Below are 24,008 nucleotides of genomic sequence, written 5' to 3'. Positions count from 1 at the left end.
TCCTGATTCTCCTGGTTCCATCCAATTTATAGAACTCTAAAATATCAACCAATTGTTAATAATTAAATTGATTCTTGTCATGTGATGCTATGAAGAATCTAGGAGTCCTGTTTGTGGACATGACCTCATGAGGTAAAAGGTCACTTTAGTCCAGGTTATCTTATTTCTGTCTGTTTTCCCACTTTCTTTCTGTTAAGTAAAGGGAAATCAATACAGCAAAAAAAAAGCAATCAATACCTTATCACTTCATTTGTCAGGGCTCATTTCCAAGCTAATGAACCTCACTTCAGATCATGCTTGGATTACTCAGCAGATGCAGGCTAAAGTCCACACACACACACACACACACACACACACACACACACACACACAGCTGAGGAAGAGTCTGGTTGTCAGAGGTTAAAAATAGGTGTCCATTACGTCATAGCTGTGCAGGTCAAACAAACAGAGACTGTGTGTGTGTCTTGTTGGTTTGAGGTTTGTGCGGTTAGCTGTGGTCGAGTCACTGAACCCAAAAGTGTCCGAGTCACCAGAGTCGAGTCCTGAGTCAGCATTTGAGGTGAACAAGGTTGTGTCTGGGTACATTTTCAAAGAGCTACATCAAACCCAAATGACACAAATGTCACCATTTAAAAAAATCACCTAATGTTTATACAGAGGACGATAATTGATGCTGAATTTTCTGGCCCATATATTGAGCTGGTTATGCTTTCCATCAATGTTTTCTATGAATTAGGGCTCTGCTTTTTTGTATCCATCCCTATTACTATATTCATTCGTCCCTCTCACGGTTTATCTCTTCATCTCTCCTCTTCCTGTTAGGCCAGTCTAGACGAAAGCAGTCATGTCAGCTAAAGCCATCTCAGAGCAAACGGGGAAGGAGTTCCTGTACAAGTACGTCTGTACGTCGGCCACCATCCAGAACAAATTCCGCTACGCCAACGTGACGACTGACACCGACTTTGACCGACTGGTGCAAGAACACCCATGGCTGCTCACAGAGGTAAGAGCACGGCTACTGCTGACAACCGACTGTGGTGGAAGAAGTGTGTTTATCACCCACTTTCATTTATTTGTCATTTATTCACCTGCAGGAAAAGCTTGTGAAATCATACATTTAGTGCCTTAAGTATATTTAAAGGAGTCTGCCCATTAGTCCAGTGTGTAATGATGTCATTCTTCATTGTTGGCATTGCAAACAGAGCTGAGACATGAATAATTTTAAGGCTGCAAAGATTAATCGATTATTAATTGATTACTAAATTAATTATGAACTATTTATGAACTATAGTTTTCTGATTTTTCAGCTTCTTAAATATAGAATATTTTCTGGTTTCTTTGTTCCATATTACAAATATATCATTAAAACTAAATCATTTTGGTTTGTGGATGAAACGAGACATTCAAGAACTTCATAATTTCCAGGTTTGGCAAACAGATCAATATTTTTCAATTAGTTCCTGTGCTCATTTCAACATTTTACGGACTTAAGTGCTTGATCAATTTAGTAAATAATCGACAGATTGATTGATTATGAGAATGATTGTGAGTTGCAGCCCTCATACTTTTCAAACAACACAATTAACAGAATTATCCAAAAAGACAGTTTATTTAATTATTCATTATTCGCTGGCAATTTTAGTGTAGTGTGATAAATAAATAAAATACACACATTTGCCACATGGTATCTCATGTGGTAATAATGCTCCGTTTTAAATCTAAAAAAATTCTAAGGCTTATTCTAAGCCTATGAAACCTATAAAAACACATGGGTAGTAGATTTCCTCTGGCTGACGGCAGCAGAGTGGGCTCTTGGCTCTCGTTCGCTGGCGTCACTCGCTGTGTTGTGATCCAATCGTAATGACTTGCAGGAAAACAAAAGTGAGAAACATGGAGAAATTCTCTCTTTGTCCTCTCTGCAGAGAGGTCAGAGGTCATCATCTGCTCTCACCGATCCTCACCTCGATATAGTGGCGGGTAGACGGACCATAATATAAGATGATTCAATCTCTCTGTGACTCATCTTGCAGGATAAAATGCTATTTTCTTTCTATCTCTCCCCGGCGACTGAGGATTTTTAATGGTAGGACACGATGGGGAGGGCAGATGCACGGAGATATGTGCTCCCGTTGAATTGATTGGGAAATTGCATTAACTTTCACCCACGGCCCCGTGTTCCATCGCTCACTGGCAAGCACCCAGATACTAATGGCTGCGCTGTCGTAAGTCATTCCCTTTTATCTGACTTAAGCAAGTCGGAGGACGCAGGCTTCATTTGTGGGGGTGGGGTAGTTCTTTTTTATTTTTTTTGCATCAGTAGTGAATGACGTTTTCTTAGAGATTCCCTTTTTAACAAATGTGCAGCTCAGCTCACAGGTGAGGAATGTGAAGGATTGTGTGACTGTATCGGAGAATTATCCACAGTTGTGATAACAGGAAAACATTTGTGGACAATAACTCCTGATTAAGGTCTCAAATATTTGGCTTACATTCATGTCTGGCTGCAACTGGCACTATTTTTCACTACCACTTAAAACTGCAGTAGGCAAATTTTCCCATTAACCCATTGATGCTGGGAAAACATTGCCGCATTTCTACCACTGACGCCGGGAGAGTGGCTGCGCGTTTTCTTCTATCATAGACGCCGGTAAAGCGGATACGTCAATTTTCGGGGGGGATAAGGTTTCCTCGCGACATTGTTTTGAAATTACTTCGAGCAAACATGGAGGACTTTGACAGCGGAGAGATTTCTGAAGGCAGTGATTTTGAGGAGTTTCGTCTTCGATGACGTCATCGCTGATAACTTCGAACGCACTGAACCAATCGACCAGGATTTATGGTTAAGACATAATTATGTTTGAAGACGATAAGGTCTGCGATAATGACGTAATCGACGGAGTGTTTACAACCACACACCAGGGGTGACAGTGGATTTACCTGCAGATGCCGCAGCGCTGTGTTCCTATATCTGCTACAGAGGCTGAGAAATCAGTCATTTAGTAGCCATTGAAGCTCAGGTTTTAGAGACATTTTTTCCAGGCGCTTCAGGCCTTAATGGGCTAAAGACACGCCCTTGTTCTCTCAACTACCCAAACTGATTGGTCATGTTCTTCCTGTCACAGACCAGGTTTTCCAAAGGCTTGAAATGGATCCCATTTCAGGGGCAGTAATCTAGTTCTCATTATAGTGACTTCATTTACATTATAGTATTATTGATCAGTTATGCCATAAATACCCTGCCTACCTCACATTAGATCTGCCTGTTTCTTGATGAAATGGTGGACTACAGTAGTAACTAGTTCATTCATTTTTAAAAAAAAAAATATATATATATATATATAAATATATAGGAGGAATGGCTAACATTAGTGCAACAACTAATAATAATATAATAATAATAATAATAATAATAATTTTCATAATCGATTTAATGTGTTGTTTATTTTTCCTATTAATTGAGTAATTATTTGGTCCATAAATGTGTTTTTTCATACCCGGAAATGGTGATGTTCTTAAATGTCTTGTTTTGTCCACAAACCAAAATGATTCACATTTAACTGAATCTGTAAAATCATAAAACTGCTCTTAATTCTTAAAAAAAACACTTATCTATTATCTATTATCAAAATAGTTTATGACAAATGATCTATCTATTAATTGTTTCAGCCCAAGCTAACATAGACAACTGGAAAACAATGGACCGATGGATACTTTCACCATTTCACCTGTTGTTGAAAACACAGAGGAGGCATGGAGAGTGGAATATGAAGTGTCATCAGCAGTGTGTCCGTTTTGACCATAGAACAACAGAATGTGACATTTTAATCACAGTTGGAGTCATTCATATACCTTTTAATGTAAATGTCACAGAAGTAATCTCCAAAACAGGACATATGACGTTCATATTTTGACAGGGTGGCGTGTAATCATTTGTGATTTGAGTAAAATGAAGAGTAAAAATGACTGTACTTGTTCAGTCTCAGCATGTGTTTCCTCTTTGACTCCTCCAGAGGCTGGTGGTGAAGCCGGACCAGCTGATCAAGAGGAGAGGAAAGCTCGGACTGGTCGGCGTCAACCTGGACCTGAACGGCGTCAGAGAGTGGCTGAAGACCCGCCTCATGAAAGAGACAACCGTACGTCATCCACCCCTTCCCTTTCTGCTGTTTCTCAGCCAATTACACCCCCGCTGACCCCTCTATCATGGGTGTGCACTTTGCTGATCACTCCTCCGATCAATATTACCCCAGTGCTTTTATTCACATCCTCCCGTTGCCCTTTCCTTTACCTTCATCCCTCTGGTCTGCACTGCTGCTTTTGATTTCCGTGCTGTGTTTCCTTGGTGATGCCCAGTTTACTGAAAGGGCTTCAGTTTTAGTCTGCTGCTTATAAATCAGTCCACCATCAACTGAAGCGAGTCCCGCATGTGAATAAACAGTCAGTCCGTCCATTCAGTCAACATAACCACAGGAGAAAAGATCCATCACTGTGCCACAGAGACATCGCTGCGCCTCATCAACCAAGACAAGTTCTTGAGAGACGAGGACGGTCCATAAAGTACTGAAGAAGGTGTGTGTGTATGTGTGGCAACACTGAGGACGCGTGGACATATTTCTTCACAGATGAGATGAGACTGTCAGCAGCTGCTGGTGGCAGTAAATAAGAATAAATGAAAGCCACAGCTGTATTGTAGACGGTGTCTCAGGCCCATTGAGTTGCATTATTTTTCATTGGTTTCCCGAGAGTGAAGGAGTTTAAGAATCTACACGGGCTCCACACGCATCAAATATTTTGTCAGCTGTCACAGCTCTCTTATATTATTTCATTTCCCTCCACCTCAGCCGTTCTATGTTGTTTTGTTACCAATTAGCCAAAGCTAAACTAAGATAGTAACCTCTGTGAACTTTAAACCTTCTGAACGACATACCTGCTGCTGTCTTCTATGTGTTGCCACGTGTCCAGTAATTATTGTATTTGTCAATCAATATGGCCACAAATATAATAATTCAACATTTATTGGAGTAATGAAAACAGTACCATGGTCAATATAGTGAAATATGGATCCTACATCTGTGTTACCACGTGCTTGTTACGATTATGAACGTGAAAACGGACCATGCATGTAACTTATATTACTACTTATAGTAATAATGACAAAAAATAATAATGTTAATTGTGTTTATTAGGTGCCTTTCAAAATAAAACCCCAAGTGTGCCATACAACACACAGAAAACAATGGCGTCATGTTTGTTGTGATGCAATTTTATTTATAAAGTTGAACGTGGACCATGTCCTGGATTGATATAAGATATAACTGGTTGTGATTTCTTTCTTTTTTTTATTGAATCACACAGCACATTACATTTAAACAACATGAACTGTCAGTTGTTGTTCTTGGCCACATTACTTTTAATCATGTTACCATAAGTAGTTAAACTGGATAATTTCTCTCATTTCTTTGGTCAAAGAGGCAGAACCAGATGGGTGTATTTATCTGAATTAGTCCCTGTGCCCTTTTCAGTCAGAATGGCTTTCTGTTTTTTTTTTTACCCACTCATAATCGGCCCCTTTGTTATTTTCGCTCTTCAAAATGGCAACTCCTTCTTTCTCTTCTAATTATATATATATTTTGCTTCTGTTCTCTCCGGCTGGCTGCTCTCAATCAATCCCTGGTTACATTTTGCCTCGTGGCCTTTAACAGCGAAGCAGCAACAGCTTGTGTTAGTGAATTTTTGCCTTGCTTAATACATAACAGACTCTTTAATTCTCTTCCAGTAATAGTCAATGAATTATGTGGAAAATAACCTTTAATATAGAAACATCTGGTCGCTGCTGACCAGAGAGCAGCTGTTGCGTCTTTTTGTCCACAACAGGAGTCAATTTTACTTCTATTTTAATAAATTCTTTGGATTAAAATGATTTTCTTTATGATCCTCAGGTGGGAAAAGCCAAGGGAATCCTCAAGAACTTCCTCATCGAGCCATTTGTCCCCCACAAGCAGGTACATCATTCATTACACATGTGATTTATTCTTTACCTTTTTGGGATACAATGGATATCTGTTAAATGGACACTGTCCACCGTCCAGGAGGAGGAGTTCTATGTGTGCATCTACGCGACCCGCGAGGGAGACTACGTGCTGTTTCACCACGAGGGAGGCGTGGACGTGGGAGACGTGGACGCTAAGGCCAAGAAGCTGCTGATTGGGGTGGATGAAAAGATCAGTGAGGACTCGGTGAAGAAAGAGCTGCTGACCCACGCACCAAATGAAAAGAAAGAGTAAGTCGGGGACTAACTCGTGACACTGCATTCATTCATGTATATATGTGTCCACTGACAACATTGGTGCTGTATTTTCTTGCATGTGCATGATAAGTCAAAGAAGTAGTGATAACACGTCAAAGTACAGCTAATGGAGTTAAATCAAGCTGTTATCTGACATTAATATTTAATCAAATTTGCCCTTTTAGTATCATATATTGGATTTTCTTAACCAAACTACTAAATCTGGCTTTCAAATGTCTCCGCTGAAGAAAACAGCTGCTGCTGTCCAAAGTTAACGATATAATATGTGACATTTGTGTTAAAATATCTAAAAACAATAAGAGAGTGTTATATATATATGGTTGAGTAGTGTACTTACATTAGTCAAGCATTTTCCAACACCAAAGAAATCTTTATTTCTGTGGAATGCAAGTGGCTTAAACTGTTTCTGCTGTAACTTCCAAGGAAAACCACCAAGAAATATTTTCCCCCCCGCCACAGTTCCCATGAGCCTACACTGATTTCTGACGTCACCAAACTAGGTCTTGTCTTCTTGTTTTGATTAAGATAACGTACTTTGCATTTAAATGGCAAAAGCTCATGAGAATCATCAGTGACTGACCTCGGACGAGGACGGACGCAGCAGACGGAGCTCCGTGAGATAACACTTACTGGCTGCCAGCTACTGTGAGCCGCTGCAAGAGATTATACGCACACTTGGAGTGGGAGAAAAAAGGTGAAGAAAAAAGGTGAAGAAATGCCAACGAAAATGGAACAACTTGCTGCAAGCCTTGCTGCAAGCCTGGACGAAATGAAAAATGAAATGAGGGGGATGAGGGAGGACATGAAGGTGGTGATGAGTAAGTTGGAACCCTTGGAAGAGATGATGGCTGAAATCAAACAGGAAGAGAACGTAAAGCAAGCCCATCGGCTGAAGGAGTTGGAGAACAAAGTGGATGCGATGGGTCAGCAGATGGAGCGGATGGATCAACAGAGTAAAATCAATGAGGTGATTGTGGCAGGCCTCAAAATCAAAATTAAGCATCAGTCCTACGCCAGGGCGGCTGCAACTGATGGTAACCTTCCACCGGATGAATCGGCAACCAAGTCTGTGGGGAAGCAGGTGGCAGAGTTCCTGAACGACAAGGGAATAGAGATGGATGTCGCTAAGTTGGAAGTGTGTCGCCTCTTGCCACAATGGAAAGGGCATACAACACGAGCAGTCTTGCTGAGATTCGTCAACCTGAGAGATAAGACAGCACTGCTGAAGCAAGGCATAAAGCTCAAAGGCACAAAAGTCTACATCAACGAAAATCTCACCAAACGGAATGCAAACATCGCCAAAAGAGCTCGCCAGCTGAAGAAAGAGGGCAAGATCGACACGACCTGGACGTCAAACTGCAAAATCTACATCAAAACGATGGAATCCTCACCAGAGGGAATCAAAATACTGCAGATCAGGAGCGAGGAGGACTTCGAGAAATTCAACAACTAAAGATGGCCCACAACCTATCCATGTCCACACCACAACTAAGGTTAAAGGTCCCTGCACAGATGAATAAGATGACGGAAATATTAAGGAGGATTGCTGAACGTGGAGATGAGGAGCCGACTACGAATCAACAGAGGGATCACGCACTAACAGAGCAAAATGAAGGAATTGACCCGGATGAACACTTCTATGTCGATACATCGGAGAAATGTCATTACTACACTGAGGAGCAGTACAATGAAAACGTTGTGATGAAAGGATCACTGTCAATAATTCACTTTAACAGCAGGAGTTTATACGCCAACTTTTACCACATTAAGGAATATCTACAACGCTTAAAAAATCCCTTTAACATCATCGCGGTGTCAGAAACATGGATTAATGAGGAAAAAGGCAACGTTTTTTTGCCTGGAGGGATACGAGCTGGTCTGTGTTAACAGGAAAAACAAAGGTGGTGGAGGAGTGGCCTTGTTCATCGATAACAACATCGAATTTGACATTGTGCAAAATTTATCCGAGGGCATTGATCAAGTATTGGAATGTGTGACAGTTGAAATTTGTGTGCCAAAAGGTAAAAATGTAGTGGTGAGCTGTGTTTACAGAGCACCAGACTCTAAAATAGAAGATTTCAGTGAGTACATGGGGAAAAAGTTCTCAGACCTTAACCATAAGAGGGTGTTTATCTGTGGTGATGTAAATATTGACCTACTCAATCCAAAACAGAATATGGTGATTGATGACTTCACTAATACTATGTATGCGCTGGGCTTTCAACCTTTGATTACGAGGCCAAGCAGAATAACGACACACAGTGCTACCTTAATCGACAATATTTTCACGAATATCATAGAGAATAACATAACAAAGGGAATCTTGGTCAATGACATAAGTGACCATTTGCCAATATTTGCAAATTACGACTGGAAACAAGCAGTGGGGCGGCCTCAGCGCAAAGATACTTATGTAAGGGTCAGGACTGAGGACAAAATGAACGAACTAAACAATGAACTACTTAATCAAAACTGGGACAGTGTCTATAATGAAAAAGAGGTAAATGGTGCATATGACTGTTTTGTGAGAATATTTGCAATGTTATATGACAAATTTTGCCCAGTGCTGAAAAGGCACGCAAATCAAACACGGGAAAAAAATCCCTGGATGACGAAATCTCTGATAAACGCTTGCAAGAAGAAAAACAATCTTTACAAGCAATACATTCAGCAAAGGACTGATATCTCTGAGAGGAGATACAAACTTTATAAAAACAAACTGAATGCCGTCCTTCGGGAATGCAAGAAGGAGTATTATGGAAAAGTACTGGCAGTAAGAAATTGCACTAAAAAACTGTGGGAGATTCTGAACAATGTAACTAAGAATAAGAATATTAAACAGGGCTATCCTCTGTATTTTAATGATAATGGTAAACAAGAAAGCAATATGGGAGTCATAACTCAGGAGTTTAATAAGTTCTTTGTGAATGTGGGTGCAGAGTTAGCCAAGGCCATACCAAACTCTCAGCTACCCTGGAATCATTTAGATAAAGAAGCTAACAGGAACGGAAACTCCCTGTTCCTTTCGCCGGTGGACGAGACTGAGATACGACACCTGGTCGCTGGGTGCAAAGACAAAACATCCACTGATGTGAACAACTTCGATATGAAGCTTATCAAGAGAGTACTGGGTGGAATAGTGGCTCCTCTAACGTATGTTTGTAATCTCTCCTTTCAAACAGGGACATTTCCTGACAATATGACAAACTTCAAGAGTGGTTCAACAGAAATAAATTATCACTGAACTTAGAGAAGACTGAATACATGTTATATGGGAAGAAAGGTCATAAGAAGAGTATCAATATTCATGTTAATGGGGTGGAAATTGAACGAGTTAAGGAACATAAAGTATTGGGATTATTGATGAAATGTTAAGTTGGAAACCGTATATCAGACAGTTGAAAACTAAACTGGCCAGGAGTGTGTCCATATTATGGAGGGTGCAAAAGCTCCTAAACCGTGATGCTCTCTATTTATTATACTGTACACTGATCTCTCCTCACCTACACTACTGTGCTGAAATTTGGGGTCACACATATAAAATGAGTACGCACCCACTGCTGATACTACAGAAAAGAGCTCTAAGAATTATACATTATGCCGGTTACAGAGAACATACAAATCAACTATTTATCGAATCGAAAATACTGAAACTCTATGATGTAATAAGCTATCGTGATGCTCAGTTTATGTACAGGGCGGCTAACCACGGCCTCCCTCACAACCTTCAAATGCTTCTCCAAACCAGAGAGAGGGGACTCCACCTACGGGGGAAATTAGTTTTCAGACAGACATACATGATCTACAAATGGGAGGTATTTCATGTTGAGTGTGTGTGTGTGGTTTCAAAAAGAAAAGATGTATTAAAACCTCTGCATCACAGATGTGTTTGGAAGATGAAGTGAAAAAAACGGGAATTAATAACTATTAAAGGAGACATATTATGCTAAATCAACTTTTTCATCATTTAAATACTTTGGGACTCTGGAGGCCCTATCAGTCAGCAAAGTGTGAAAATAGATGACTCATGTTTTTGTGGTCCGGAGACATGCGATGTTGACTTTTGCACTCATTGCTACGTCACAATGAGACATTCCTGGAATTATTGTGACGTGGAGCTCCGCTTTGTCCCTAAAAAACGCGAGAGTGCAGGTGAGGGCAATGGTATCTGGAAGAGTGGAAGTCCGCATAGTGTTCTATTCTTGGCTTCACAGTGCAGCACAGAGTTCTACACAAACTTCCAGCGTTAGGGGATTTACGTGTCCAGTGGATACATTTTATATACAACGGCAATGTGCCGGCTCGAGTCGGCAAATGATGGCTTTTCAAAATGCTAACTGCTGTTAGCTGCCGGAGCCTCAGTGACACTGACGTAGTTTCCTGTGTCTCATTTGCATTTAAAGTGACGGGCACAGCGTTCTGAACAGGGCTGTTTTGGCAGGGAGATTGAACTGCTACACACTAAGAAAAGTATGAGACTACCTAAAAAGGTACAAATGCTTTGTCGATCCAGTTGTACCCTATTAGGGTACAAGCACTGAACCTTTCAAATGTGTACCTGCTTGTTTGTACCTCATTTCTGCACCCCTCGTGACAAAAATGTACTTGTACACACTGAGAAATGGATAGGGCTTGTACCCTGATAGGATACAACTGGAGCGACAGCAAAAGGTACAGTCTCGTACTTCGATTTCTTAGTGTGTATGGTGCGTCATCCTTAAGGAATTTTGACCAAAGCATGGTCACGGACATGTCCATTAGGACACCAGGGACTCCACAAGTTCACTTGGAGAAATAAGGTATAATATGTCCACTTTAACGTAGCTCAAAAAAGCAGTATTTTCCACGATGGTTGACCAACGATGGAAAACACATGCATGACTCAACTGAAGTAAGAGAGAGCACTTTGATATTGGCAGTAAAGGGTGGGGGGAGCAGGAGGAGATGGCTGGAGGGTTTCCATTAGACAAATAACACATCACCCCCCCCCCCCCCCCCCTTGCTTTTGCCTTGCCTTCGATCGGCCTCCCCCTACAGCCACAGCTGCATTCTGAGCACGTCGCTTTATTTTGATGGGTGGGATACAGTGGCTCGCCCCCTCCTGCCCCCTCCTATCCATCTCTCCGACAGCGCTCTTGTGACGGCACATTCTGGCCCAGGCGTCGCTGTCTTGGCTGACATTGAAGAAGCCGCCTCAGGAATCACTCTGCCAACCCCCAGCTCACCCCTCTCCTCAGACTGAGAACAAGAGCAGCATTTGGCCATTTTCTTTCACCCACCCCGTCAGAATTAGACACTGGACGCTGAGTCACTCTGGTTCTGGGTCACAATTTCCTCCCAGGGACTAGTCTTGAGTCCTGACAACAAGCTGACGCGGTTACAAAACACTTCCAGCTGCCTGAACAATTGACAGAACAGAGGAAAATGCAACCTCCCTTCTTTTCCTCCTCCCCCATCTTCTTCCAGTAATCTGCCCCAACTCCTCACTGCTCTGCTGTGACATGTGAAGGAGGAAGTAAATTAGATTTTCCCTCCTCGTACAGCGACGACACTGCAGCTAATTTACAGGTGGACTGTTTCCAGTCCAGCCCTGTCCTAACAATCCTTCAATAATATTGCCTGTTGTTTGTCATGCCTTGAATGAAGTGGAAATGTATAATGGCCTATATACTATATACAGTACTGTACTGTAGTAACTGCCAGACCAGCTGTAACACTGTGCTGCATATGTTATATTTCTGTGACACTGACAACAATTAAAACCTGTTAAATGACTTTACACAAAGTTTCACTGATATTTCCCGGAAAATGTGTTATATATTTTTTAAATATATAATATATTTATGAAATATTTTTAAGAAAATATTGTGAATGTTTTGCAGTGTCATGTTGGCAAATGAATGTTTTTCCTCATCTCTTTTCTTTCCCAATGATTTTGTACATCAAATGAAAGATTTCGGAAAAAGAAATGTCCACTATAGTGTGAAACAAATGTACACAGAATGTTTCTTCTCACACCGGTACGTGCCATGCATTAGCAACAGTTCCTAAATGCAAGTTTCAAATGTCGATTTTTGTGTCTTTCCTCAGGATCCTGGCCAGTTTCATCGTTGGACTCTTTAACCTGTATGAAGACCTGTTCTTCACGTACCTGGAGATCAACCCACTGGGTAAGTTGTTAACTAGAATCCTCTTCAACATGACAGACGTTATGTTTTAATAAGTTACCATGTGTTGCATTTACATTATACTTAACACAGATGAATTAATTACTTGATTATGAAGCTGGAAAGGGATCATACATAAAAGTCACATTTTAAGACTGGGGAGGAACTGAGTGAATAATTCATGCACTTGCTGTTTGATGAACGCAGCGTCTGTTTATAATGGATTAATTGGGCACCAGTACATGCCCTCTGGCAGCTGTTGTTGAGGATGTTGTTGGGGATGCTGAGACTGTCTCCCTCTCTCTGCTTTGATGTCACACTCACTTCCTTTTCCGTGTACTGCACTCATCACTATCCTCTCCAGATTCCACTCAGACCTGTTGCTAACATAAAGATTCTCAGTAGGTGAATGCTTTAAAAACCATTGTTCTCTAATACGCTAATACGTTTTTCACCTCCTGCCTAGTGGTCACAAAAAATGGAGTGTACGTGCTGGACATGGCAGCCAAAGTTGATGCCACGGCCGACTACATCTGCAAGACAAAGTGGGGTGACGTGGAGTTTCCTCCACCTTTTGGCAGGGAGGCTTATCCAGAGGTGAGATAAGACGCATTTCAGTCTGTCCGTATCATGGAACTGCTGTTGTAGTAGAATGTACAATAAAACAAAGCAAAGTACAAATGAACGGAGTCACATTAAGATTTTTTAACTACCACTTCCTCCACAACTGTCTCGGTTGGAGCCTGCTCTGTCTCAGCTGCCCTGAATAAGGACAGTCACTATGAACACAGCTGTTAATCTGCCTTTATGACTTATTGTGGCGAGATCATCAGGTCAAAGACCTGTGCGCACATGCCACCTCATACTCTGAACCAGTTGTGTGGTTATTTATTGACCTGCGCCAGGAGGTATATGTTTTTCCTGGAGTTTGTTTGTTTGTCTGATGTTTGATGGATTTTCAGGAAATGTCCGCAATGGGACCAGGAACAAGTGATTAAATTTTCGGCGTGATCCGTGGGGGGGGGGGGCTGAGCTGCCTCGGCGGTGGTCTGCGCTCTCCGAGTGCTTTTCTAGTTAATTAAGAAATTGGGAGTAAATTAAGTTGATTAAATCAAATCTTTGTCTTCTACAAATCCCCTGCAGGACAGTTGTAGCTCAGAGACTCTTCTCTGTATTTAGATCTGCATCCTGTTTTTCTACAGTAGATTTGAACTTTAAACTGCGGTGAAGCATGACACATTTCAGAAGAAATCTAAATAAATACATTTCACATAATTTCAAAATGAAAGTGTTTGTTTTGATATGGAACGATAAATAATTCACAATATAAACATGAAATCATTATTAGAAGAAGATATTTTTCCATATTTCGACAGATGTGTGTGTGTGTGTGGTGTCTTATTTGAAAGAATCTTGTCTGAGGAGCAGACGGTCTGGTCTAATTGGGTTGTTGTGAGTCTAGAGTGTAGATGTGGGACAGCGAGTGTCTTTGATTGTGAGGTGGGTCTTTTTTTCTTTCTTTTTTTTTTTCACTCTAAGCCACCAGCTGTGTCTCTTTCTGTCACAAACAACCACTGATGCACATCACATCCTGGTTTTATTCAGGTTTCCAGTGACTGGTGGCTCCTGTTTAAAATCAGTGCAATCACAGACAAATTAAACGGTGCCTGTTATGGTCCTCCTCTGATTGACTGAAGACGTCGACAGTCATCAGTCCACTCCTGTCGTTGACCTTTTCTTTGACCTCTGCAGGAGGCTTACATCGCTGACCTGGACGCCAAGAGCGGTGCCAGCCTCAAACTCACTCTGCTCAATCCTCGGGGAAGGATCTGGACCATGGTAGCAGGAGGTGGTGCCTCTGTAGTCTACAGGTACTTGGTTACACTTTCCCCCAGAGCGGAATGAAAAATAAATTGAATTTATAAGAAAACAAGTAGCTCTGAAATTGTACATTAGAAATGATTAAATTGGATGTTTTTCTTTTGTTGCTTAAGTTGTCCCTTGACTTCGTCCTCATTATACTGATTACACTACACATAATTGGGTTTAGCATCTGGGAATTATACCAGCGACGCTTTAGTGAGACTGATTGTGTAGACTCTGCTCATTCAGCTGCTCACTAAATTGGATTCTTGGAAGTTTTAGTGAGAATCAGGAGGAATGGGCTGTGCCGTCTGTCGCGGGCGCAAAGCGTGACATGGAGACGTATCAGTCATGACTAATTGTTCCCTCTGTGCACGGTGAAGTTGTTGACGGTTCTTTCTTTTTTTTAAACCTTTATTTAAACAGGAAGACTTTGAGATGGAAATCTCTTTTAATAAACTAGTTCAGCTGCATTATTCTGTCTCAGTGGCTATTTCTTACTAAGGATATTAAATGCTCTGCAAATTAAACCATAAATCAATGGGGAAGACCTTTCTAAAATGTATGGCGAGTGCACTGCAGAGTGTAGATCTTATTTATCATCTGAACAGACTGTCCCAGGATTAGAGATGCAGTTTTCTTACTTTTCTCCTTTTTGTATGGGTGATCAGAATAAAATATCTGTTGCAGTGACACAATCTGCGACTTGGGAGGCGTCGACGAGCTGGCCAATTATGGGGAGTATTCAGGAGCACCCAGCGAGCAACAGACCTACGACTACGCCAAAACTATCCTCTCACTGATGACCAGAGAGAGGCACAAAGATGGTAGGAAAACTGCTACTTGTGGGCAATTTATTTCTTCCTTAAAGGAGGAGATTGTCTTTGCACAGTTGGAACATTATGCTTTTGAAACAGCTGGTCATTTTAAACATTAGCACAAATGTGCTTTTAACAGCTTGGTAGTTTAAAAGATGTAAAAACAACTGTATGACACCAATATTGGAGAATTGTAAATAATAACTTTATGTTATCGGTCATTCCATCTGCTGAGTTTTCTGTGTTATGAAATTAAACTTCTTTGCTCAGAAATAACATTTAAAAAATTTTCATATTTTCCAGGAAAGGTTTTGATCATTGGGGGCAGCATTGCAAACTTCACAAACGTTGCAGCAACATTTAAGGTACAGTGCAAAATGCTTTTTAAAATTTTATTTTTGTTGCCTTTTATGACTCAATATCAGTTGTTTTAGAGAAGGTTTTAAGATAAGTCATGTCATGAAGCGGCAGAACTTAAAAAAAAGTCAACAAAAACACACCTGCCACACCTTTCACAAACGCGTCCTTGCTCTGTTGGCAGTGCAGCGTGCATCGATGGCATGTGGCCTCACCACCTCGCTCCTCCTTTGACAACGCTTGCATGTCGTCTAGTTGGAGAAACACTGCCCTAAAATCAAGTCATTCACTGTCTGTACCTGTGTCCTTTCTTAGGGGATTGTCAGAGCAATCAGAGATTATCAGGTGCCACTTCAGGAACATGAAGTCACCATTTTTGTCCGCCGTGGAGGCCCCAACTATCAGGAAGGTCTCAGAGTGATGGGAGAAGTTGGTATGTTGACTTCCTACACCTACATCTCCATGGTGCTTATACATCTTCAGCATTTGCAGTTTTTCAGTCCCTGCATTTAAATATTATTCTGTCCACTCTCTTCAGGTAAGACGACTGGGATCCCCATCCATGTTTTCGGCACAGAAACTCACATGACAGCCATCGTTGGCATGGCCCTGGGCCACCGGCCAATTGCCACCCAGCCCGTTGCTGCTGCCCACACTGCCAACTTCCTGCTCAACACCAGCGGCAGCGCATCGGTATGACGCGTAATGGCTCCGTGCAGACAAATACCGTCAACATGTCCCGTTTGCTCACCGTGCTTGACTTTACTTGATCAAATCCACCAGTAGTGGCAGAGAAAGCAGAACACATGCCACAGTCTCTCCTTCATTACTGTCCTTTCCTTTTAGCCAAGCAGCTTATCAGAAGCCCTATGGCTCCTTTGTGTACGAGCATTGCAGGGCATTGTGAACTGCTCTCACTGAAGTAGTCGTGAGAGTTGCCCACTGCGACTGCCTCGAGGCGGCCATTACAAATGTGCAGTGCGTAGGCTTTTCAGCAGCGTGTGTGCTCTCAAGTGGTTACTTTAAAAGCAGATGTAGACGTGTGTACAAAGAAAAACGAGGTGAAACGTAACAGCATAAATTATAAGCATAATTAAAATGAAATCCTAGTCACTCAAAGTGCTTAAAAGTTAACATTCTCTGTTCTTTTTTTTGACATTTCCAGACTCCAGCATCCAGCAGAACTGCTTCTTTTTCTGACAACAAAACCAGAATAGAAGATTCTCCAGCCAAAAAGGCTAAAGGTGGTGCTCCTATAGGTTAGAACACACACACACACACACACACACACACACACACACACACACACACACACACAGAGTGAAATGTTTACTCGGAGATTAATGTGTTTTCAGCATAATAGGAAGAAGCCTTTGGAGAATACTTGTTGTTTAATTCAAGTATTATAGCTCCCTCTTTGGACAGCAGGAGGTCCCTGCACTCTAAATGTATTTGTATATCCAAATCCACACATGCACATCTTTTTATATCACCTTAAACCTTTATATTTTACAATGCGTTTTGAATTAATCGAGGGTTAAATCAAATTATAATAGTATAATAGACTTTTTTTTAACCTTGTCTTTAGTTTGTGTCTGTAACTGCTTTCCTTTCCTTGCAGCCAAGGCAAGTACGCTCTTCAGCAAAAGCACTAAGTCCATCGTGTGGGGTATGCAGACTCGGGCAGTACAGGGCATGCTGGACTTTGACTACGTCTGCTCCAGAGAGGAGCCGTCTGTGGCAGCTATGGTCTACCCCTTCATGTATGCACTTTAAGTTGTCTGATGGCACACAAAAATCCAACAGATTAAAGGCTATATATTCTGAATTTGACATAAGATAACACTTTTTTAAATAGTGCTACTTCACTATAAGTTTGCCTATGGCTTCCTTCCAGAGGGGACCATAAACAGAAGTTCTACTGGGGCCACAAAGAGATCCTCATCCCTGTGTATAAGAACATGAGTGATGCCATGAAGAAGCACCCAGATGTGGACGTGCTCATCAACTTTGCCTCGTTGCGTTCGGCCATGGACAGCACCATGGAGACCATGCAGTACCCACAGGTAAATGCCCTTCTGTGCCATTTGGATGCTCTTATATTTAAATAAGCTTCATAAATGAAACCTTCCTATTTAACTGATTTCTAGATTCACACCATTGCCATCATCGCCGAGGGAATCCCTGAAGCTTATACGAGGAAGATCATCAAGGCGGCAGATGATAAGGGCGTCACAATCATTGGACCAGCAACTGTACGTTTTGTTTCTCTTGCTTTTCCACTCAGGATTTCCCTATTCTCTCTCTCTCTCTCTCTCTCTCTCTCCCTCCTCATAGTAGATCTGACTTTGTTTTCCCAGGTTGGTGGAATCAAGCCGGGCTGTTTCAAAATTGGAAACACGGGAGGCATGCTGGACAACATCCTCGCCTCCAAACTCTATCGTCCAGGCAGCGTTGCTTACGTGTCCCGCTCTGGCGGCATGTCCAACGAGCTCAACAACATCATCTCTCGTACCACAGATGGTGTTTTTGAAGGCGTGGCCATCGGTGGCGACAGGTGAGGAGCTTTTTGTCTCCAGTGTGCGATGCCGTGTCGATGAATCGGTTTGTAATTCTGGACTCTTCTGCAGATACCCAGGCTCTGTGTTCAGTGACCACGTGCTGCGCTACCAAGACACTCCTGGAGTAGAAATGATTGTGATGCTGGGAGAGGTGAGGAGTGTGTATCTACGCACACTGCTGCCTGCAGTTTTAGAATATTATTGGTTTGCTAAGTAAATAAATAAATCTGATTCTTGCATCAACAGATTGGAGGAACAGAGGAGTATAAGATCTGCCAGGCTATCAAACAGGGCAGAATCACAAAACCAGTGGTCTGCTGGTGTATCGGCACATGTGCCACCATGTTCTCTTCAGAGGTGAGAGAGCACATTCAGGGTCTACTTCATTCATGCATATTTAGATTTTAAAAGGGATACTTCAGGTTTTGTCATATGAGACATTGACACATTATCAACACTGACCTCACTGAGGAGTCTGACTCACACTGCTGTTTTTGTTAACCTGTGCCTGCCAGCAAGAACAGAAGGGAAACAATTATTTTAACCACTAAACAAATAGCGCACCCCATTAAAAAAAACTTGATATCCTATTTTTCACTGTTTAAAAACAGCTTCTAGTTGGAAAAAAGTGACATTCACTATCCTGACCCAAAGTTCGTAGAGAAAATGTGTGATTTTACATCATGACGTACAAGGTTTGTTAATCCACTGCTGCCTCCATAAGTTCAGATATATTGTCTTACAACTTTGGTGTTGGAAATCTTTTTGTTCACATTTACCAACGTGACACAAACTTGCGAAACAAGGAAGCAGTAGACCAGCAGCTCCTATTTCCACCATGATTTAAAAAATCGATTTGGTGTGGTAGAGTGACAAGTTCCAAAGTCTAGTTTCCAGCCATCAAAGGCTGTCTAATGTCAATTTAAAATGGCCGACAGTCTTACAGTATCGTAGACTTAATTTGGTGTTGATGAGGAGTCAAAACCATAGGCAATAAACCTAATCTATCCTTTTCAGGGACAAATAAATAGTGTTTGTTACATTTCTGATCATGTTCCGCCTTTGCTCCTCCTCAGGTTCAGTTCGGTCATGCAGGAGCTTGTGCAAACCAGGCGGCTGAGACGGCGGTGGCCAAGAACCAGGCTCTGAAAGAAGCTGGTGCCTTCGTCCCCAAGAGTTTTGATGAGCTCGGCGAGATGATTAAGTGAGCGCACAGTCCTATCCATTTCTTCATTTCCATTATAATAAAATAAATATTTTGCCAGGCATCATTTTTTGGAATTTGTATTCTTTTTCAGATTTGTTTACGATGACCTTGTCGCCAAAGGAGTTATCCAGCCAGCAGAAGAGGTTCCTCCTCCAACTGTGCCAATGGATTACTCCTGGGCAAGAGTGAGTATGCCAGGTTACAGACAGCTATAGAGATTAGCCTTTAGTTTAGTATTGTTTCCTTCGCTTAGGGCAGGGGTCTGCAACCTGCGGCTCTAGAGCCAGCCACTCTGCAGTGGCTCCTTGTAGCTTTAGAGATCAAGGCGACAAATAAAAGTGTTTTAATATCTTGTGCATTCAACATCGACGTAAAATGCAATATTCAGTACATGTTTGGATGTGTCCTGTCCATCTTTGGATCCACATACCGTTAAACTGAACATGTTGTAGTTCTTAAATGTCATAAATGAAAGAGACTATTACTATTGTATAAAAACCTTTATACGTGTTATTATCTTCATCTTGTGTGTTTTTTTGCGGCTCCAAATGAATTTTATTTGGGTGGAGAGATGACAAAAATGGCTCTTTTCATCCTAAAGGTTGCAGACCCCTGGCTTAGGGGGTTATGTTTTCTGTGTATTTTGTTCGTCTGGTCATCTGATTGTACAGGATTATACAAAAAAATACAAAACTGGGAACGTATAGGATATTTTAACCACATTTAATCCAGAGTAATAATGCTTATATCTATAAGTTGGTAAAATGTGCTGCCAGGATTATGTGATATCGATTCCATTACTATACAGATGTCCTTGTGTTAATTGGAAATAAATATTTGTATGCTCGGCACAACATCTGAGTTAGAGCATTTAGGTTTTAAGAACCAAGGATCTAAATAAACTTAATACAACAACTGAGACTACAGGAAATGTCTTCTGCTTGTGGCGCTTTTCAGGAGCTGGGTCTGATCCGTAAACCGGCCTCTTTCATGACCAGCATCTGTGACGAGAGAGGTCAGGAGCTCATTTACGCAGGAATGCCCATCACAGAGGTCTTCAAGACGGAGATGGGCCTGGGAGGAACTCTGGGTCTGCTGTGGTTCCAAAGGAGGTCAGCCTGTTAACCACACTTTTATGATTAAAAAAAAAAAAAAAAAAAAAACCTCATGTTTATCTTCCTCGTTTTGTTTGCAGGTTGCCGAGGTACGCGTGCCAGTTCATTGAGATGTGCCTGATGGTGACGGCAGATCACGGTCCTGCTGTCTCTGGTGCCCACAACACTATTGTGTGTGCACGAGCTGGCAAAGATCTCATCTCCAGTCTCACGTCTGGTCTCCTCACCATTGTAAGACAACTTGTCCCTGTGATGCATACATGTCCTCTTCTTACTAAATCACCAGTGAACACAACACTTTTTTTTCCTCGATGTCTCTTCAGGGTGACCGCTTTGGAGGCGCTCTGGATGCTGCTGCGAAGCAATTCAGCAAGGCGTTTGACAGTGGTATGCTGCCCATGGAGTTTGTCAACAAGATGAAGAAGGACGGGAAACTGATCATGGGCATCGGACACAGAGTCAAGTCGGTGAGTGCCGCTACGCTGAGGACGTGCAAATCTAGTGTGAAGAGGAACTGAACTTGTTTTAGCTTAGACGGAGGATGATGTCTCAGTCACTTATGTTCACTAACCTAACCATGTGTTACATTGTGTTTCCTCAGATTAACAATCCAGACATGAGAGTCCAGATCTTGAAGGACTTTGTGAAGCAGCATTTCACCTCCACCCAGATGCTGGACTATGCTCTGGATGTAGAGAAGATCACCACATCCAAAGTAAGTTTTCTTTCTTTATTAATAATATAAAAAAACATTTGCTTTTCTAAATGACAGTCCTTTTTATATGTTTCTCTCCATGTCTGCTTTGTGGTTTTAGAAACCCAACTTGATCTTGAATGTGGACGGCTTCATCGGTGTTGCCTTTGTTGACTTGCTCAGGACTTGCGGTGGTTTTACAAGGTAAGCTGATAGTCACTGAAAATGATAGTATAGTGGAAAAGCTCAAGAAAATTAAAAAAATCCTAGCCCAGTGTCTTGCAAACGTTTTATATGTGAGCCCGTTTTTCCTCAATGACAAACCCAATTCACAATAAAAATGGAGTAAGAGCAAATGTGCTCATAATGTTTCTGACTAATTTACATCCATTTCTAAAATATTATTTTGAAATATTAAACGAGACATTACGAAGAAATGTGATTGTCTTTTTTAAAAACTTATCTTACTAACTTATCTCTCTTAGGCTTTCAACCCAGTATGTGTTGTGTTGATTTTACCTGTTTTTATTGTACAACTTGTTTTTATTTGTGTTCTTTCTATATTTTCTGCAGTGTTTTGTTTTTTGAAGTACATTATACATATAATTGGATTGGATAAATAAACAACAATTGACAACAATTGTTATTAAAACAAAAACATGTACACATAAATATCTAACTGGAATAAATGATATTTGTTTTGAGACCAAAAATTATTTCTTCTCCCTATGTGGAGGTCATGAGCTGTTCTCTGGTAAATGACTGTGTTGGACTTCATTTTAAGTGTTTTATAATTAATTTCCATGTTTATTATTCCACCTCAGAGATGAAGCTGATGAGTTTGTGGAAATTGGCGCCCTGAATGGCATCTTTGTCCTAGGACGCAGCATGGGATTCATCGGTGAGTCGTTTCTCTTTGCACACACCTACATGCTAGAGCTGAAGATCTTTAGCTTAATTTCTATCATTTTACATCGGCTCGGGCTTGCGCTCTGGCTTGCGCTGTAAATGAGCGGTCAGGTGATGCGTTTTCGATTAGCGCGAGAAAGACGCAAAATTGGATGCTGAGGAGGCAACGGACACACTGGGCTTTTTGATAGACTTTCTGAAGCCGTTTTATGAAGCACAGCGGGAACCTGAGGGGGACAAGTGTCCAACGCTTAATCGTGAGCGTCTCTGGGGTGAGGAGCTGAAACGCCACAATCGCAGCCCAACGCCCTGGACTCCTCTCAACAAGCTGTCGTGCATAAACGAAGAATGGCTCGCGTGTAAAGTGATAATACAGGACCTGCACAAGATCGCAACATTCCTCTGGCCAGAATTGAACCAGGTGAGAATGTTGTCACACTCGGGACAGGAATGCCGTGCGTGCTCATGCCCGCACTCTCCTGCAAGCCATGGCAGCAGGTGCACCGGATGTGGAGAATGACTCATTCTTGACAAAAGGCAGAAGAGCTGTGTGCGTGCGCACATTTGAATAAGGCTGTGTCAGGCTGTAAATGGGTTTGGGCATTTAAAAAGCTGTCAATCATTAAGGCCTGATTAGGCCTTAAAAGCTCTACTTCACATGCTTTATATTTACCTTGTTGTATGTTTATCAAGGTTTCATATCTGTCTCCGTAGGACACTACCTGGACCAGAAGAGGCTAAAGCAGGGTCTTTACCGCCACCCATGGGATGACATCTCCTATGTGCTCCCTGAACACATGTCCATGTAATCAGAGGAGAGTAAACCAGTCAGTGGCTTAACATAGGGAAGATGCACCTATTAACTATTAGTTGTAAATGTTAAGTATTCAGAATAAGAACGTTATGGGTTTCTTTGTTTCGTTTTGTAAACCATATAATGCTGCATTCCTGTGAATAACGTAAAGATTATTGAACTGTGAAGATCTATTTTGAGGAGAGTCGGGGGTTCTGACTTGAAACAGATGAAACAGATTAACTTATTCTAATGGCTACGATGTTGATGTGCTGGTATTTACTCCCTCCGAATATAGCGTTATTGTGTAAAACTAGCATGTACTGTACGTGTGTGTCACAGATATGTTATGTCTCTGTGCAGCTCTTGTGATTGTGCCACTTTTAAAACGACAAAAGCTTGCAACGGAGGATGAACATGTAGTGCAATATCGCCTCTAATAAGGGACCACACTGCTGATCGGTTTTATTCATGTATAGATGTTTTCATAGTGAAGATTAAAACTGGATCAAAACTATTTTCATTGCACTTTTAGATGGAAGTTTAGAGGTTTTCTTCATAAGAGGTACATCATTTTATATATTATGCATACATTTTTATTTCTATAGCTGTTTAAAAAGATTAAAGCGTCCCACAAAATGGTAATGATCTGATCTACTGTAGGAAAAATATCTGCAAAAAGATGATCATGTTTTTGTTATTTTCAGCCAAATGGTATATATAAACTATATTGTCTCATGATTAATATGCTACGAGTGAGAATAGAATTTAGAGTTCATACCAGGCCAAGAGTTTAACGTGTCATCCGTTATTATAATGGTCTATTTAATGAAACTATTAATACAATTTTTAAAAAAAAATACGGTACAAGCCTCACCTTCAAGAATCGGACACACCTTCCAGATCTCTACGTCTGTATCCAGTAATCTATCCTCAATGATTACACTTTAGACATTAGACAAGTCAATTCTCCACTTTCAAATTAAATATTATATATTATGCTGCAGCCATCACTGGTAACAACCTTTATGTGAACGTGACAACATTGTGGAAAAGGTCTGTGAACATCTCGAAACATCAGTGTTGTCACAGCGTGTGTGTTTGTTTGTTTGTTTTTTAATGTGAACAGATTGTGCCTCTGTACTAATGTGTTGTTCGTTGACAGCTGTGTAATCAAATGTAATTGATGTAATGTAATAAAGCGCTATAGTTTAATTCTG

The 24,008-nt window shown here is 41.3% G+C and overlaps 1 protein-coding gene across 5 annotated transcripts; it reads left to right on the top strand.

Moving 5' to 3' along the window:
- Positions 1-844: 844 nt before the first annotated feature.
- Positions 845-22,804, top strand: aclya (ATP citrate lyase a; the record flags this gene model as incomplete). Of its 5 annotated transcripts, none has more annotated exons than XM_083896766.1 (27): positions 845-1,003; positions 4,011-4,133; positions 5,937-5,999; positions 6,087-6,277; positions 12,395-12,474; positions 12,938-13,068; positions 14,224-14,342; positions 15,025-15,161; positions 15,456-15,517; positions 15,825-15,942; positions 16,048-16,202; positions 16,675-16,753; positions 17,074-17,272; positions 17,407-17,575; positions 17,660-17,764; positions 17,870-18,066; positions 18,140-18,221; positions 18,317-18,427; positions 19,147-19,274; positions 19,369-19,462; positions 20,235-20,389; positions 20,473-20,623; positions 20,716-20,859; positions 20,994-21,107; positions 21,208-21,290; positions 21,911-21,987; positions 22,710-22,804. In XM_083896766.1, the coding sequence occupies 27 exons, from the start codon at positions 845-847 to the stop codon at positions 22,802-22,804; spliced, it is 3,321 nt and encodes a 1,106-aa protein (XP_083752892.1). The 5 variants fall into 5 exon arrangements, with proteins under 5 accessions (XP_083752892.1, XP_083752894.1, XP_083752895.1 ...); XM_083896768.1 differs by having other exon boundaries at positions 16,675-16,756; positions 17,098-17,272; XM_083896769.1 differs by having other exon boundaries at positions 16,675-16,768; positions 17,131-17,272.
- Positions 22,805-24,008: the final 1,204 nt, after the last annotated feature.

This window comes from Microchirus variegatus (assembly GCF_963457635.1).
Source record: "Microchirus variegatus genome assembly, chromosome: 10".
NCBI classification, from domain to species: Eukaryota; Metazoa; Chordata; class Actinopteri; order Pleuronectiformes; family Soleidae; genus Microchirus; species Microchirus variegatus.
The sequence above is the reverse complement of the archived record's forward strand: the minus strand, read 5'-3'. Positions and strand labels throughout refer to the sequence as shown.